The following is an 18491-nucleotide window of genomic DNA, read 5'->3' as shown; positions in this document are numbered from 1 at the left end:
CTGTCTCAGAATACATACTTAAAACACTGTCCACAAGGATATACATAAGAAATTCAAGCACTGAATTCTTTTGAAGGTTAATCACTAGAGTATTCTTGCACAAAGAGTCATGAGCTTCCTAAGGTAAAGGGTTTTGTTTAGTTTTTTTGTTTCATCAGGGTCTTTTGTTTGTTTTGATTTGATCTGGTGAGGGTGAACATACAAAGAAGGTGGCAGGGAAAAAAAGCAAAAACCTAAAAAAAATAGGATCCACCACCCATTTTCTGGAAGAGGAACTGAAGCAGCTACTGTTCAAAGCTTGGTTGATTGCTGAGACAGAAGCTTTATGTCTGTGCTCTGAATAGTGACCTGGCATGTAGGTAACACCACCCTCTCTCACTGACTCCTTGCATAATGCCATGGTTCTAAAATATGCAGTTTTTATAAGCACAATTCTTGTAAAAATGAAGACAAAACAATTCTTTCATTCTTGTAGAAGAGAATAGAAAGGAAGAAAGATATGACATAGGAAGCAAAAATGACTTGGTGAAGGGAAAAAATCTTACTTCTAACAATGGGTGGGAAGACATGGTGGCACCTTACCTGCTCTTATTTGGAATGAGGCCCTTTTCCAGTTCATTTCCAATTCTCACAGCCAGCCAGTTTCCCAGTTTGCCATCATACAGTGTATCAACTACTCTAAAGATCTCCCCCCTGGTGAATGCTAAGCTCTGTGGTGATTCTTTTTCACACTCAAAGTGACTCCTGATGAAGAATGAATCTCCTCTGCCACAGGCCATGATGTCTCTGTAGACTAAAACAAGACCTCCATTTTAGCTTGTATCTTTTTACACCTGAAAGAAAGATTAAGCTGTGATTCTAGCCAATATAGCTTTGAAATTCTAAGCATCTGCTCCGAAAGATGAAAAAACTCAGATCTACATTCCCCTACACACTCTTATTAGGAGTGTTCCATACTGCATAGCCCTTACAGCTCCAGGGCAAAAGGCAGCTATGCTACTACAGTCTTGCAGCAGGCTGTGTCTCCCAAAAGGAAAGCAAGAAGCTTTTCTTGCTCCTTAACTGCTCATGAATAAAATTGTCCATTTTCTGCTGACCAAATGCCTTCCGACTGCCAAAGCACAGCAGATCTTCTCCCAGCTGCTACAGACAAAAAAAGAGGAAAAAGCAGTACCTTATCACTTCTCAGGATTAAGAGTTGCTATTTGCTAATAATAAAAGACATGGAGAAGTACTCTGAAAAACACATCACACATGCAGCCTTGTATGTATGGAATACAGCTATCTTCTCAACTAGTGAAAAGGAGATACACTAAAATGCTATCAAAAATAAGCACAAGAGAGATTATTTGTGGTTTCACTGAAAAAGCACAGCTTAAAAGATTCATAGATATACACACATTTTTTTCAAAGCACCTACCTTCATATTTGCTCTGAGCCAAAATCGTCACAGTTTCACCTTTGGGAATTTCTAAGAGGTACAAAACAGCTTCTTCCCGAACAATGCCTCTGAAGTCCTGAGTGTTTACCTACATAACAAAAAAATCCCACAACCACTGATAAATCAACAATAAAAGGAATAACCACAGATTTTTCTTTCATCTGAAAAATCTTAAATATTCTCTCCCCTTATTATTTTTACATATATCTATATATCTCTATCCATCTATCTATAAAAAAATAAATTATTGTCTCTTGTTAATATTTAATTCCAGATATTAACAGTAATCTTCCTGAAATAAAATGGTCTGGTTGTACACTGCTAGATTGTTTCTTCAACTTTAACAGCCTCTAGAAGAGGCAAGAGAAAAGAGGTAGAGGGAAAATTACATTAACCTTCCATGTGAATTTTCAGGAAAAAAAAAAAGCAGAATTAAGTGATTAAGTGGAACAGATGATATAAATCAGAAACCTGAAAAATAAATCACCATAACCCAAATAAACTGGAGAAAGATGAAAGAAGAATTTTTGGCCCCTATTTTTCCTCCTCCAAGACTAGGAAGAAACATTGTTCAAAAAATTTATTGTGCAATCTTGCAGTATTTTTCTTGTTTAAAATTTAACTACTGCTTCCACAAAATTATAAACAAACTAAAGCTTATATATACAATGGGTATACAATGCTCCTTCAAGAATTCATTTCTGTAAGATCCCCCCACCACATATACACCCTTGCAAAGCAATAATTTGATTCCTAAGATCATAATTTCTTCCATATTTCCAGTAAGAGGAGCAAATGAAATTTGCATTTCAGGGACACATACTCATACCTTAAGAATCTGATCTCCTTCCTGCAATCCCTCCTCATCAGCTGAGGTACCTTCTTGAATTCCAGCAATAAATATCCCTACATCATTTCCACCAGCCAGTCGCAGACCCACGCTGTCCCCCTTCTTGAATCTCACCATTTTTGTATTAGGACTACAGGATTTACAAACAGAAAAAGGAAGTAAGGCCAGATATTAAAGCAAATAACAATTTTAGGATGCCAAAAGAAAAAATCACAACCCCTTAACAATATTATATTAATAATATTCTTACCTCCTTTCTTTCATTATATGGGCTATATTTACTGAGGTAAAAGTAAAAGCAGGAAGCAGGGAATTTGCATTTTTCAGAATGGAAAAAGAACTAGGAATAGTGACTAAGTGGCATGCACAGACCTGCTGAGCAGGGAAACAGGTGCCTGTTTCTGAAACCCCAAAGTAGCTCCCTACCTACTCTATTCTCTGTCATATGAACACCTGCGGTTTCTGTGAAAACACACTGAGTTATGAGTAATCAAACTCATTGGTTTTTTTCTTCTATAACTTAAAGAACTGTCATATGAATTAAACTGACACTATTTTCTTTACTGTGTAACATGTTTGTTAGAAGTCTTCAAATTTTCTTGTAATGAGAAATATTTTCAAGTACAATCTATTGAGACATTAACAATCAGTCCCTTCACATTGCAGTGGGAGAAACTACTGGACTAGGTTCAGTTTTTTTGCTGTCAGAAAAGCTGCATGACTGAGTGACCTTCCAACTCAGAGGACATTACTTATCTGTCAGCCATTCTCAGTAATACCCTAAGCCTGTATTATAAATTCCGCTTCACCAAAATAATCACTTGATTAATTTGCACATCAATGACAACATATGCAGGGTCCGACCCAGAAAGGGTTTCATTTAAAACAATACACCAAGCCATGAACATTTTCAAAACTTAAGGCTTCTCCTTACAGTTCCAACACTCCTATTCCTTCAATTTCTGTATTTGGAAACTCTCAAAAGAAAACATGTAAATTGATTTCCTATTAATAAAAATAAAATAAAACAAAACTCTTGCATATGTTCCCATGCAAGCCCAGAAATACAGGATGTCCTATATCTTCCAGGTAGATCCCAGGCACATAGTTCTAAAACTAAGTTGATCTCAAGTATCATCAGCTAGAAGCCATGTCACCTCTTCTTGTCACTAAGCTATAAAGGGAGTATCATCACCAAAAGGGAGAAAGAACAGAAACCCATGCAGCCAAGGGTTTCTGCCACACACTGGCAGCCAGCCATGCACTGGTCACTGGAAGAATATGGAGTGCAAAAGATCTCAGCAAGTACCACCTTACCCATATATTGCTTCATCTTCTGGGCTGGGTTTAAGAATTGTTCGTGTAACTGCTTTTGGCTGAGCCACTAAATGTCAAAAAAAAAAAAAAAAAGACAAGAGAAGAGAAGTTACTGAGATATTGAAAAAGTTATAAATGGCAGTAATTTTTACCTATCAGATAGCAATCAAATCCTCCATGCCGAAGATTAATACCAATTTAAAAATCAAGCATGTCTGACTAAAATTCATTTATTTCTATTTTTTTAATTCTTGAAAAAGAAAAAAAGAGTTCAAGAAAGGGATATACAACTCTTGAAGGCAAGCTAGATCAGATTTCATTTGTCTGCTTAGGGCAACAGTCTAACAGTAGATGTTCTAAGAGTGTATTTGCTTTTTTCAGGTGGTAGGTCTAATAAGCAACTGCTGTCAAAAATATCAGGTGTTTCTTGCCTGCACCACAAAGCAAAGACAAACCTCTTCTCTGTGTGTCAGGGTAGGACTGACATGAAGAGCATACCAGCTTTGTCAACACAGTTGAGGGAATGGACATTCTGTGGCCAGGGGAAAAAAAGCAACCAAAACCTTCAGGCTCTGACCTGCTGGGTCATCTTGGTACTTCAGTTCCTTGTTTGAGTCTACAGCCGTAGCAGCAGAAGCAGCAGTGTCACCAGTTGATTTGAATGGAGTAGGCATTGCTCCCATTCTGGACATCCTACTGGAGGGATCCTCTTTTGCACTAAAAGGAAGAAATAAGGAAAAAAGTATGATGAAATCAGATAAGAATGCATATATTTGAGTAACTTCTTTGATAAGCATGAGAAAAATGGACTAGAGAACATTTCTTACTTTGGTTTCTCTTTCAGTTTTTCATTGGATGAATGTGAATCTAGATCAGAATGATGTGATCTGTCATCTTGAGGGGAGAATGATCTGTTTGACTCTATTTCAGAAATATCTGTAAAGAGTGGCAAATGAAGACATGCAGGATTTGCTTAAGTTATCTGCTCACCTGATCAGCATTTGTATTTATGAAGTTTTCAGATATAGGATACACTGAACATTTCAGCCCACTCTCATCTCAAGTTGGATTTGACAGAGTCAAAAAGTGCCTTTTAGTGCTTCCACCCCTCCATCCTCCCAAAATATTTCAGGAAAGTTTCACACAACTTGTAACAAACACACATCACACAACTACTTTGAGCACATCACACATGCATTAGCTAGTGCTAGCAGGCCTTGATTTGAAGTGTCATGGAGGTTTCCAAACCAAAGACCACCTTCACATCAGCAGTCCCCACATCACTGCCCTTTAGCAGCAAAGGAAGTAAGAGTAGCAGTAGGAAGTAAGGCTCTTGGATTTGACCTGCACCTCAGACTTCACAGTAAAACCTACAGGAAGTTCCACCCCGCATTCTGACACCAGGAAAGCAAGTATCTTGTTCCACATAATGTAACATCCTGCTCTCCCAAACACTCTGAGCTCTTCCCAAAGCAAGATCAGGCTGAGAGCAAGATCAGCTCACACACTTACATAGAACAGGTGCTGGGAATAGAAATTAGTTATCCAGGGTCACTTAATTTCCTCTTGTCCAGACATTTCTTCCCTCCATTTGAATGCTGCCATGAATGTTAATGTCCTCGGAAGGAGAGACCAGTCCAAAGCAGTTGTTTTAAAAATTTTATTACTGCACCTGATTTGCTTGCTCCAAGATTTGGCCAGACCAACATCGGTCCTTCTATCTTTGTCCCTTCCTAAAATGTTACTACATTTAATGTTAATATGGTTACTACAAAACTATTTTCACCTAAAGGAAGGGAACTTGTTGCTTAACTCAGTATTAATTAGGTTTGTTTGCGTTTCATTGTTTTTCTTAAAGAACCTAATACCACTCTACCCCAGCAAAACGATATAAGCTCCATTTTGTCCATGCCAGAGTCCAGAACTTTGGATCCACATTAAACCTCACCATCCATTTCTGAGTCACTGTCGTTCAATGAAGGAATGTTGAGCAGTGTCTGCTTTCGGTCCCTGAGAACAACCAGCTGGAGTTTCCCACGCGATTTCTCAATCAATTTTCGGGCATCAGCTAAAGACATGTTCTCTGTCACTGTACCATTGATCTGGACACAAAAAGACAACAACGACAAACAAGTCCACATTGTGCTCAAGTTTAATACTGAACTTGCCTACAACATGACTTAGTTCAGAATAACCACTATAACCAGTGCCTGCCAAACTGCTAGCAGAAAAACCAGAACAGACCTTGAGAATAATATCTCCTTCATGAAGGTTGCCATCTTTGGTTGCTAGGCCAGTACGGGTCATTTCTTTTATGAAGATCTGACTTCCAAGACGGAGTCCATACTCTGGAACCAAGAAGATAATCCACTGTAGCTTAAAAGATGAGCAAGGATGCATTGTTTTAAAAACTGCACAGTGTTCATGCATCAAACACCATTATAGCATGAGAGGAAAAAAAAAAAAAAAGAAAAGAAAAAGCCAAAAAAAAAAAAAAAAAAAAAAAAAAAAAAAAAGTTGTCTCCAATACCTGTGCTACCATTACAATATAAACAAGCAATATCCCAAATCCAATTACAGTTGGATGACTGGTCTGCACCTTCAGCAGCAAAACAATGCCTTTGTTCTGGAGCTGCTTATTAATGTACTAGATCAGCTTCCCTCTGATTCGTATTTTGCATGGCATAGCCAGGAAAAGGGTCAAAAAGCACTAACAGAAGTATTTCTTTTCATCAGCTGCGGCATGCTGACCCTGTCCTGTCTGTACTCCAGGAAATGCCTTGGTTGTTTCAAGCAAAGGAATTTTTCTTATTCTCCTGCCTCCTCCTTTCCCTGTGATCTAAGTTACTTGGGTCAGTATATTCGATACTTAAAAAGAAAGGCAACATCCTTAAGAAACATGCATCCTAGAACAACAGAATGTTGTCCTGCTTTAAAATATCACCACATTTCAGCAAGTCTACAAAGTATCCATATGAATGGCATAGATTATTATGGTATAGCTAAACATAAAAGTTAACAAATGCAGCTTGTATTTCTCCTTATTTGTATATATATCTGCATTATCTTTACAGGTGGAAACATTACATGTAGAGGAAGTAGAGGAAGGAGAAAAAAGGACTGTTGCCAGAGCCAATACAAAAGAGAGATTAGCTCCTGTGTATAAAATTTAATTAGCAAAAAAATTGTCAAAATTAAAACAGGGCAGATTAGGAAAAAACCAACAATCACCTCCAACACCTCCAGAAATAAACTACCACTCCCCGCCAGAAAAAACCCCAAACAGAAAATTATATACAACCTAATCTCAGATATGCTTTCCAGCACAAGTCTTTATTTCACAGTGGAAAAAAAAGGTCAAGCTTTTGGCTTTCATTTACACACTTCAATATTCAGCAAAGAAAGGCTGAAATATTGCTATTTCTATGTATCAGCTGCTGCTATTTCAGTATTCTTTAATGACCAGAGCCAAACAAACCATATTACTAAAGGCAGAGTCTACTCTTTAGCCTTTCTAGCTAACCCTTTTGTAGATGTGCCAAATGTAATCTGAATTGTGATCAGATCCATGTTTTCCCTCAGAATCAGGAGAAAAGGGCAGAGAAAATGGAAAACCACGGACACAATGGCTTGAAAAGACTGAAATCATGTAGGTAAACAAATCTTTGTTCAAAGGTAAAGTTCAAGGTTCTGGGCAAAAAACATCCCAAATCAGCCAAAAAGAATGTACGAACGACTTAAACCGTCAGTTTAAAAAGTCAACACTTAACCTGCAAAAGTAGAAAGTAATTCAGTTCTTCTCTTTCCCCCACCAAAACCCATGCTGTACTGGAAGTTGACTCCTCTCCTTCCCTGCTATACCCACCTTCATTATGTCTGCCTTTTGTCAAGAGAACACTGATGGGTGCATTTGGATCCTGCGGTCCTAGGTACTCATGCTGGTGGTGTATTTCAGGTGAAGGACTGCGGGAACGAAGCCTGTCCCGACTATGACTCCTCATTTCCCTCCCATATCTAGGATCAGATAAAGATCCATGACTGTAACTGGGTGGGCTGTAGTCTCCTCTGTAGTCCCGTTCATAGCCAGCATCCCTGTCGATGCTCCTTCCCCTGCTCCGATCCCTTCTATAGTCTTGATCCAAGCTCCTGTCAACGCTCCTACCACGACTTCGATCGCGGCTGTAGCTGCATTCCCTGTCACGGTCTCTGCTCCGGTTGCGCCCTCGGTCATGCTCATCTCTATAGCTCTGATCCAGGTTGTTTCCCCAGCTTTGGCTGCGCCCTCCACTGTGCCAGCTTCTCTCACTATAGCCACTTCGAGCACTTTTGCCATCAAATTCTGCATGGTCATCCATTACATCTAAAGCTCTGTCCTCATAGTCAAGGGAGGGGCTTCTCTGCAGCGCAGCAGCCTGCACTTTCCTTGGTCTTTTCACTACCTGTTCAGTACAATAGAAAACAAACAAACTCCTATCAAAGATCAGAATGTGAAATTGAACAGATGAATATTCTTCACGTTTCAAATATGTGTTGGGGAAAAAAAAAAAGGAAGAACAATATTCTATTTATTATTGGACAAGATCTGTGTATGCAGAACATAATTTGCCACACATAACTTCTATTTTGTACCACTTGTTATTCAGTAAAATAGTCATTATAAAATAAACATTTTATTCTCAGTTTTTCAACAAGATAACTTTGTGATACTGTTGATTAAATTCCATTTGTTTCACCTGCAGAAACTATGTCTTTATTATTTTGTACTTCACATATGGCAAAGGACTGCTTTGCTTTATGCCTTTAAATACTCTATAAAGAGTTTTCTCTTTTCTTTATAGAAGAAAACCAAGATCCTGACTGGTTACATACCACTGTACACTGAATACATTTGGAATTTACTTACAATGGTGGCCACTTTTCCACTTTTCCTAAGCTGCTGAACTGCAAAAGAATGTAGAACATTTTCCATTGGGGTCCCATTAACTATGACCACTCGGTCGTTTTCTCTGGAAATGGGAAGGGAGATAAAAAAGGAAAGAGAAGATTTAAGAGGAGTCTTCACGAAAACAGCAGAACAAAATTTCTTCTTTTGTTCCTTTATTTTTTTTTTTAAACAGAGGAAGCCTGTGGATTTAATTCAGGAGTTTTGCTTTAAAACTGTGTTTGCTATATTAATTCTACAATATCTGAATACCAGAAACAGCTTTCAGTACATCTAAAAACTAGACATTGAGCACAGTCTTTGTGTATATACTGTGTTCTGCTTAAGTACCTTGCCATTATGTTTTTTAAAGAATATTTGTGATGAGTTTTGAAACTTTTTTATTTTGGTATTTCAGGATTCATAGTTTTACACCCAGTGCTAGACATCTTTCACATAAGAATTTCATTAAAGCTTCAAACTGCTGCAGCTATACCAGTATTTAGGCAAATATTGACAAGTACAACTGCAGTACATTTTTCTTAAAGTCTGGTGTTCAGGTCACATTTACTCTGTAGAAAGGTGATGGGGAGGAAAAAAAAAACCCAACAAAACAATAATACACAAGTCCTCCTTGACCTAAAACACAGGCCAAAGTTAGATTACTAACTTTTCTCTTCAGACCTCCTGCATATCAAATAGACCACTAACACCTAACCCTCTAGGAAACAGCCCCATAACACTGATTAATTAAACCCCGTAAGTTTCATAAAGGCATTTCAATGCAAAAAGTGAAGAAGATTTAAAAAAACTGAATTACTACTCCTCATACTCCTTATATTGGTTTATTCTGGTAACTACCCAGTTACATTCAGAGCATTAGCTCAACAAATTACTGGTTACTTTGCCATTTCTGCTAGATAAAAGAAATCTTTGGTACCAACTATTTTATTATCATTATAATCAAATCACATCACAACCTTCTGTTCAAATAAGAAGATTATATACTCTAAGCCTCCATTTGTAAGGCACTCTAACTCCAAAATGATTTTTGTGCCTCTTTTTGTGCCCTTCCATTTGCTGTTCGTGGATAAGTATGCCAAAACAGCACGCTGTATTTCAGTATCAATTTCATCCAGGTTTATGCAGGAATTAAAATAGCTCTCTGGACAGTTCATATATCCAAAGCTAGTATTGAACTTAATGCTGCAATATTATGCCAAGAGGTCCATCTACATGTGCTCAGCTTACCCTACAAAAAAATGACAGGATGGTTTTACCCATCCACTCTGAAGGTTAGACTTATATTACCAGATTTGGAGGAAAAGCTTTGCCTTAATTTCTCTTGAGAATGTGCTTCGGCTGAAAGTGCCCAAATATCTTGGTATTCTCTTGCCATCATCAATTTATCTATGATCTTTCATAATTTCTGGACATGACTTCATTCCCAAATCACACATGATTACGGAACAAGGATGAATGACAGTGGTGGTGTGCAGGGGTCACTGCTATAAAATGTAGGATTTGTGCACTTCTGTTACAAATTATTTGTTACGTGCTTTACAATTATCCTTTTATTTAGTTACTCAACAACAACTCCCCTGTCATTTTCTGACAAAAATAAATGCATAGCAAAAGGGACAGAATCTACTCTCTTGTTTTACTATTGCTGCACAATTATTTGGTATTCTTCCAAATCATCTACTCCTCATCAGGCATTTCAGATCAAAGGATGAAAAACTGATGTAGGACAGAAACTCTCAGCCTACAGATTAATTGTTTGTACATGACAGATGCTGCCTCACCAAGGATGAAGTTATCAGAAAGACAACAGAAACTCTTTAATTCCATAATTTCTTCTTTCAGATATAAATAAACATTTAGCAAACCTTATTTGGCCTGACTTAAGTAATTCTTGGAAACTAATGATTGATAACAGAACATGTTTACTGGAGGAGGAACAAGGAGGTTTTTTTAAGATACTAAGTTTTTCTACTGTTTCTTTAAATGAAATTAAATCTTGGAAGAAAAATACTTAACTGTTAAAGACTTTGCAACACCTCCACTAAAATGTATTGTCTTTACCAAACAGCAACACCTCTATGAAGGGTTTACTTGCTATGTTGTTTTGGGGGTTTTTTTTAAAGACATCTAGATATTCAAGAGGGCACCAAGTGTTGAGGTGATTAAATCACCGATTTAAACCATGTCTGTCTAAAGGTTTTATGTATTCTACTGCCATGTCCCTCAAAATGCCAAACAAAGAAAAAAGTGCTTACTGAAGTAATCCATCTGCTGGACCACCTGGGAGAACATCCGATATTACTATTGATGTTTCACCATTTTCAAAATGAGGGTTATCTCTGCCGCCAGAAACTGCAATCCCAAATCCTCGTTTTGAATCCTTTACAATAAAACCAAATACAACAAAACTTGAATACATCGACAGGAATTTTGACAGGGAGAAGTAAGAGGAACATGAATGTTCTTGTGATGGCATTCTCAAGTAGATATTAAAGTATGATAGCTGCATGCATAGTGCTGCAGAAACACACAGTACCTCTAGATTTAAGAAATTAGGTTTACACATCCATGTAGCAAGATGACAAGTTCCTGTCTTTGAAAACCTCTACAGCCTTATGACTGTTAGTAACTAAGTAAAGAACTCACTAAATTTGTCTGCATTTTGCTTCACCATCCCATGGGTTATTTATACCAAATTCATTGTTAGGTAAATCTATTTAGTTAGTGATGCCTGGGAAAGTAGAACAGATTTCCCAGGATCTCATCTTCCTTATGATTACTAAGTAGTTCCTCAATCAAAAAAACAAGATCATAGTTGATTACAAAGAGCAAGTAGTGAACTTGTGCATTGTCTATATAATCATCCTCTGTCAAAATCAACTATTTTAAATATGTAAATTATGTCAAACCTGTCATCATAGAAATAACAGATCCATAGGAGTCTTAAGACAGCATTCATAAAACCAAAGAAATGCTTTACAGAATGCCAAGGAAACATGTCAATAGCACCAAACCTGAGAACTGTTAGTATAACTGAACTGCTGACAGCAAGAGGAGCACAGAACCACTCAAGTTTAATTTTGTTATCTATTTAACATACACATCTTATCACTAAAACTTACCATTATGCTACATTTGAACAAAATGTTTTAACATAGTGGCAAAGCAATACATCAAATTAAAGTCACACTTTCCCCCCAACATCCAATCAACATGTGTAGTTCATCATATAACACCTTGTGTTCCACTAATGCTGATAGTAAGTGATTATTTCTTTGACGAGGAAAAAAGCAATGTGGTTTTCTTTTAATATAGCACTTCACTTGCTACAGCTTAGTTTTACAGGAAGCAGTTTGGCGTTTTACACCAAAACAACAGATTCCAAGTAATGGTAAAATTAATGGTAGTGGCTGATACAGCAAGTTCAGTAGCCCTTCATCATCTAAGTAGCCTAAGTCTGCCTCTGTGGTAAAGAAGTAATGCTAATTTACACAATATCAGAGATCTGAAATGCTAGAAATTACAGGAACTAAGATCATCTTCTGCAATGTTTTTCCTGTCTACCTCTGTAACCTAAAAACCAACCTGTTGTCAACCATACTTTCTTACATGAAACAAGCTATGTAGAAAAGATCGTTATTTCACCTTGGGTCATCAAGTTCAGTTCACTGCAGAAGTTGTGACAAAACTTGAGCAGCTCAGTGCAGGCTGCTCACTGAACACAGATCATCAGAACAGCTGGGAAGACTACCACCACCGAAGCTGAAGTGCATACCTGGTACCATGGTGTGGCAGCCTAGCTATTAAAAGACACAGGCACAAGTGCTCTATTTTCCTTAATTCAAAAGGACTCCACTTGATGAGATACTTCCTCTTTTCTTAAAAATCCCCAACTTTTAAAGTGATACCTATAGTCCACCTTTTTATAAGTTTTAACAACAGAGTTCTTCCACTGGATTCTACACTATTATATATTAAGGTATCTTACAAAAATAAGATCAGTGGAATCCTGATCAGTGATTATTACAAAGCCTGGAAATCAACCACAACCTGCTTGATAGAACCATCTGCTTTACTTTTAAGGCTCTCCAATAATTGATTTAGCTATGTGGCTGACATGTGGTATATCAAACTGACATTAGGAAGACCAAAGAGCAGCAAATACGGCACTTAAATTGTTAATTGAATTTACTCCTAACATTAAAGAGTTGCGCTATTGTATGAGTAGCAACTAAGCTTTAAAATAAAAACCATATCTGATTTGGACAATGAATTAATCCTGTTCTAGACTCAGACATGCTAATGACATCTATTGCAAAACATATTTAGAGTAAACCAATGCTTGAATATTTGAAAACTAAAAATATAGCAGGCACTCACTCACCTTTTGTAAGGTCACTGTGTACTGTTCCCATATCAGCTCTTCCATGCCTGGGGCCTGTTGCACACGGAAACCAATTAGTAAAACACATAGCACATAACTATTTAAATTAAAATGTGAACTACCCAACTAAAACACAGGCTTAAAAATAATTTGCATATTCTAATATTTTGGGAGAATCAGTATGAAATTAATGTATTTTAAATAATGACAATTTTTCTTGAAAAAGGAAAAAAATATGAATACGTCCAGAGTGGTAGAATCCCTTCACATTTCACTGATTTAACAGCTCATTCTGATTTTTTGGAAAATCCTTATTCAGCAAAAGCATTTAATTCAGATCAACTAGCATTCTATAGCCCTGATTCAATAACATATAAAATACTTATGGAAGACCTTTCCGTCCCAGTATGCAGTAAGATTAGCAGTTGAAACTGAGGTTTTCAAAATGAACTAGACTTCAGATCTCTTGCATCTTGTTCATGTGGATTTAACAAAATGTTTTGTCCACTATGAATTACATATCTAAATATTTAGGTTCCCATCAAGAAATTAAATTTTACAGGAAAAGACAATATATCACTATATAGTACAGATATAACAATTTCTGTGACACTGCTCAGATACCTTTTTTTACCACATTTCCAGTTAAAACTGATCACTTTTATCTTACATGATAAAACCTGAAATCTTTCCAACATCACAGCTTAAAATATAATACAGAATAATCACCCAGCCGTGATGCATCTATAGTACACAGCCAGCCCCTTCAGTGTCTGCCCTGTAAAACTAGGAGAAAAATGAGCTACTGCACTGCAGAAAAATGACACTGAAAACATTTCAAAATGGAAAGCATCCATTCCAGAAGAAAAATCCAGGCACTGCATAATGCACATATGTGCATGCACATACTCAAGCCACATGTTTTATTTGTTTTTACTGAAAGTGGTCTTCCTTTATCTCAGAAGACTGAATCTCAGACAGAAGCTCAGTTCAGACTTAATGGTATTTTTAAAGGCATCACAGGGAGTAATGTCAGCTAAACTCCAAAACATTAGACAGAGAAGTGACACAAGAAGGGTGTGCCTGTACTTTAAGGCATCCCTTGCATTTTCAGAGTAAGACTTCCGACAGTGCACAACTGCTCAGCAAGCTATGGATGTTATGTCTCATATGCAAAAAAAACCCTTGTTGCATAGTTGCAGTTGATTCTGTGCACCACAAAGAGAAAACGAGATTTACATTTTACATTGCACATTCACTGCATTGAAAAACAAAAGTAAGTTCTGCTCAGAGATCCTGAAGGAATATGCAAAACATTCAGCATTCTTACCAGGAATTTTACAACACTGAACAGTGTTAAATTTCCACTGTTCTGCCAGAAAATGAACAATGATTTCCAGTTTCCAGAACCTCTGGTGTCTAATTAAAAAGAAAATTAGAAATAGATGTAGGAGATGATGGCTTATATTAAAAGTAATACATGTAAGTAATTATTTCTAAATTTTGACTTGTCTAGGTCAGACAAGAATGTGTTCATAACTATGAGCATTAAAACGTAGGTTTCTCGGGGTCAGTATTGAATGTGCTGAATCGCGTAGTAAAATAATTTTATCTGGTATTGCTGTTTAACCACCTAACAGGTCAAAGCTTTCAGCTATCTGAAACTGAGCTCACTCGATATATTCCCTTACACAGAGAATCTCTGCCGCAAGTGAAAAATTCCTCCTTAACTAAACTCTTCGTTTGAACTGCTGTGATGCTGCCGTAAATGGAAGCGACTAGGCTTGCTTATCTGGCATGCAGGGAACAGTTTACCTACTACTGACCCTTCCAACAATCCTGCTTTTCTATGTATTTTTGAGCTCTGCAGAAAATGAGTCTGTGCTGAAGAGCAGTCTCAGTCATTTAAATTCCATCTGACTTCATCAAATAAACTCAAATAAACTTTTAGAAATGAAAGTCAGTACCAAATGATGGGTAAAATCTGAAGGACAAGCAGATAGGTTCAAATCTTGTAGAAGCACAGAAGATGGGAAATCTTTTCCATCCTCCTCTCGGTAAAAAAGCCTCAATAACTTGTACACATGTAACACGTGTAACACAAACATGACAAATTCAGTTTGCACTGTATGCAGCTCCTACCAACGCTACCTCCCAGCCAAGAACACTGAGGCCAGCTCTGAGCAGGTGCCAAGAGTGAGGCAGGCAGAACACACTCATGTAAGGGGAGCTTACTAGCCATGGGGACAGAGACAGGCCTGACAAATGACTGCTTATTCAGTACAACACTGCAGGAAAAGGACTGAGGGAAGCACTATAAAGGTATCAGGGACGAATGTAAGGATAAGAAATAGGAAACTTACGGGAATTTCCTTCCAGAAAACTAGGCCTTCCATGAGCAGTGGCATAAGTACAACTTTGTGCACAAGTGGAGAGATGTATTGGGTAGTAAACCAAAGCATCATAAGCCTACACAGTTAAGTTTGCTTTACTCTGATAAATAAGTTTTATGGTATCTGGTCAAAGAAAAAAAAAAAAAAAAAGTAGTAAGAATGAAAGAGAAACTGTGGCCTACAGACACTAAAATTAAGGTCTTGCAAGATGCCAAGCCCACAGTATCATCTCATTTGTGCCTAGAAAAAGATCCTCATAGTATTAGTGACTGTTTCAGGCACATTCTATTAACATCTTTGGGGTTTATTTGTACCTTGAAACTGTTACTGAAAATTCAACAAAAGATAATTAAGCAATTCCCTTTTAAATTCTCAAGTATTTGTTAAAGTAATCCATTTTTTGAAACTGCTCCTTGGGAAACTGTTTCCCATTTGCTGTACTCCGCATTAGAGAAGGAAAGCACACTATGTACTTGCAAAGCTGATTTTGTACAATGTAATTACCAAGACAACAGGACTAGTTCTGCTGTACTAATAAAGCAATGCAGGCTCTGCAACACAGTTCAAAGAACTGAATGGTCACCTTGGAAGCCCGTAAGGCAAAAACAATCTCTAAACAATAATCTCTTTAACACTATAAAACGTACTGCTGCTTGCCATTGTCACAATGCTAACCCACACCATCAGAGTAATGAAGAAGACTGAGAGGTAGGGAGAGACTACAAATGTTACAAATCATCAGTTGGGGACTTGATCAAAACTAGTATCTGTCTCCACCCGAATTGCGAAATTCCTGTACTCCACATTTAGTGATGTGACTCTCCTCTGAATGCATCAAGTGATGAGTTAGGAAAAGCCTTCATCACCTTGCCAATTTCTTCATACTTCATCTGTAAGGAAACACAAAGGGATCCTGAGCAGCTTGTGCATTCCTTACAGGATCGCAGTTTCACTGCAAGATTGCACACCAAAACACTGGAGAGAGAAAGGCAGGCAAAATGGTTAAGAACCCCACCTCCAGCTGCTAACAGCAACTGTTTTACCACCCAAGTTTCACACAGACAACAGGCTACCTGCAGTAAATGCAAATTATTGTAATTAGCTGGTCTAAATTCATTAGGGACTATAGTCAGTCCATTTCTGATTAGAACACTGTTGTCAGGATTTGCTTAAATCTGTCTAATGCTCATCTACTAAAGTGACAGGTGCTTTCTAAATACTCAAAATAGACCGTTTAGCAGAATCTTTGGCAGGAAACTAGTCAAACTGCTAAAATCGCCAGTATGCAACAAACAGGCAGCTGTTGCAGCTCTAACTGACAGCCATCAAGAGATTTACACAATAACTTGCTACTGAGAGATCACTGAATCACGGAAGACAACTTCATTCATGCCGAAAGAAGAATAAAACCAGAAGACCTGCCACAACAATCAGCTGGCTATAAAAGTGAGTTGGAGAGGGGAGGGATATATGAAGGGAGGAGAGGAAGAAAAGACGTGGAGCAAGATGCAACAAAAAGCAACTCACGTGCCCTTTCAAAATCCCCAACTTTTTGACTGCATGTGACCACAATCTCTGCAAAGCTTGAACTGTCTTCATTGTTGCAGGATATAATCTGTGAGGGAGCGCCGTACATCCCGTCTTTTCATCTGTTTCCACCACTCAACATGGTTATGTAATTCTAATACAATAGTGGCCTACATACTCGAACAAATCCTGCCGTCAGTTTCACTCAGAAACACATCAAAACCACAGCAAGGAAATGTACTGGGAATTTAACTAACTCCCAGTTTCAGAGATCCCAGGAAAATGCAGTTCTGTAATCTTATGTTTGTTTGTTTGTTTTTAAAAGAAGTGTTGAAAATAGATCACTATGCAGCACCTTATTCTTCTTCCAAGCACATAGGGGTTCACCCCACCAGGAATCTAATTTAAACTTACAAGAAAAGAGGCTTAAGAAGCACAGCGCAGACAATCTGAAAATTCATATACTGACTATAATATTTTATAGAACTGTGTGGGCTTGGCTCCAGCAAGAAAAAGGATAAATAAATACAAAATTATACTCACTGCAAATAACAGTATTTGCCATCACACGTTTAGTAAAGTATCATGGGTAAGAATGATAAGCTAATTTGTACAGCCAAACAGATAGGTTACTTTATTGGAAAATAGGTCAAGCTATCACTCCCATTTATGCTGCATGAATGCTGTGAAATTTAAGCCTCAAGTGAACTTTTCCCCGAGACTTTATGTAAGTTTCACAGGCAGTGAACAGACAGGAAGACAAACCAAGTTTTGTATACAATGCTAACCAAAACTCCATACATAGATTTCATTTTTCACTAGTAGAGCAATTTTAACTGCTAAAGAGTATTAATTCAGACAACAGTGGAAAATGTGAAGGGTTGTGTTCTTCATTTTTCGGTGGAGTTTTTTTTTGTTTGGTTTGTTTTTGGGGTTTTTTGGTGGGTAGTTTTTTGTTTGGTTTTTTTTTTTTTTTTGAGGGGGATGCAGTTAGGGAGAATAGTGGGTAGGAGTGCCACAGTAGGACAAAGCATGTGTTCCAGTTTTTCCATTCAAAATGAATACTGAATTCAGCATTCTGCATTTTGATCGTGACCCCACCTCTGCACCAGCCAGTCGAACTAGGATGAACAGAGGCTTGCACAGTCATCACTGAGCTGCCAAGAGTGAGCACCAAGGGGATCCCGGAGAAGCTGACACTGACACCAGCCCCCAACGTCAGGCTACCCACCCGGATGTGAGTAAGACTTTTATTACAGTTTGGTCAAAATAGTTCAGGATCTCCATCAACATTTCTAAAGAGCACATTCCTCTCAACAGACTCACATTCACAGCTTCCAAAACTGGTATTTATTTATTTATTTTTACCAAAAGGGCAGGAAAAAGAAACAAATGTAAGTATGTATTTGAGACTTCTCTAGCCTTCTTTTCTTAGTTTTTCTGTTTTCCTCCCCCTTGCCCCGAAAAAGCTTCAGAAGCACTCTAAATAGAGAAGAAAAGACCATGATGACATAAGAGAATAACAATTGTGAAACACTATCCATGACCTAACAGCAAGGACTCTTTGTTGGTTTTGGACTATACTTTTTCTCTGAAGGAATATACCGAGAAAAATGAATGGATTGCCCCCACCA

At 37.7% G+C, this 18491-nt stretch overlaps 1 protein-coding gene across 1 annotated transcript in view; it reads right to left on the bottom strand.

Moving 5' to 3' along the window:
* Positions 1-18491, bottom strand: part of TJP2 (tight junction protein 2) — a 63112-nt gene that overhangs the window by 8975 nt on the left and 35646 nt on the right. Inside the window, exons 3-14 of the mRNA XM_041485548.1 lie at positions 12938-12991; positions 10809-10933; positions 8512-8614; positions 7474-8047; positions 5853-5956; positions 5557-5710; positions 4436-4544; positions 4186-4325; positions 3609-3675; positions 2271-2421; positions 1421-1529; positions 583-793 (exon numbers count right to left, since the gene is read on the bottom strand). Of these exons, the coding sequence (XP_041341482.1) occupies positions 583-793; positions 1421-1529; positions 2271-2421; positions 3609-3675; positions 4186-4325; positions 4436-4544; positions 5557-5710; positions 5853-5956; positions 7474-8047; positions 8512-8614; positions 10809-10933; positions 12938-12982 (1892 nt within the window). The 5' untranslated portion in view covers positions 12983-12991. The remainder of the gene's footprint in view (positions 1-582; positions 794-1420; positions 1530-2270; positions 2422-3608; positions 3676-4185; positions 4326-4435; positions 4545-5556; positions 5711-5852; positions 5957-7473; positions 8048-8511; positions 8615-10808; positions 10934-12937; positions 12992-18491) is intronic.

This window comes from Pyrgilauda ruficollis, unplaced genomic scaffold (genome assembly GCF_017590135.1).
Source record: "Pyrgilauda ruficollis isolate IOZ18807 unplaced genomic scaffold, ASM1759013v1 scaffold71, whole genome shotgun sequence".
In the NCBI taxonomy this organism is placed as follows: domain Eukaryota; kingdom Metazoa; phylum Chordata; class Aves; order Passeriformes; family Passeridae; genus Pyrgilauda; species Pyrgilauda ruficollis.
The sequence above is the reverse complement of the archived record's forward strand: the minus strand, read 5'-3'. Positions and strand labels throughout refer to the sequence as shown.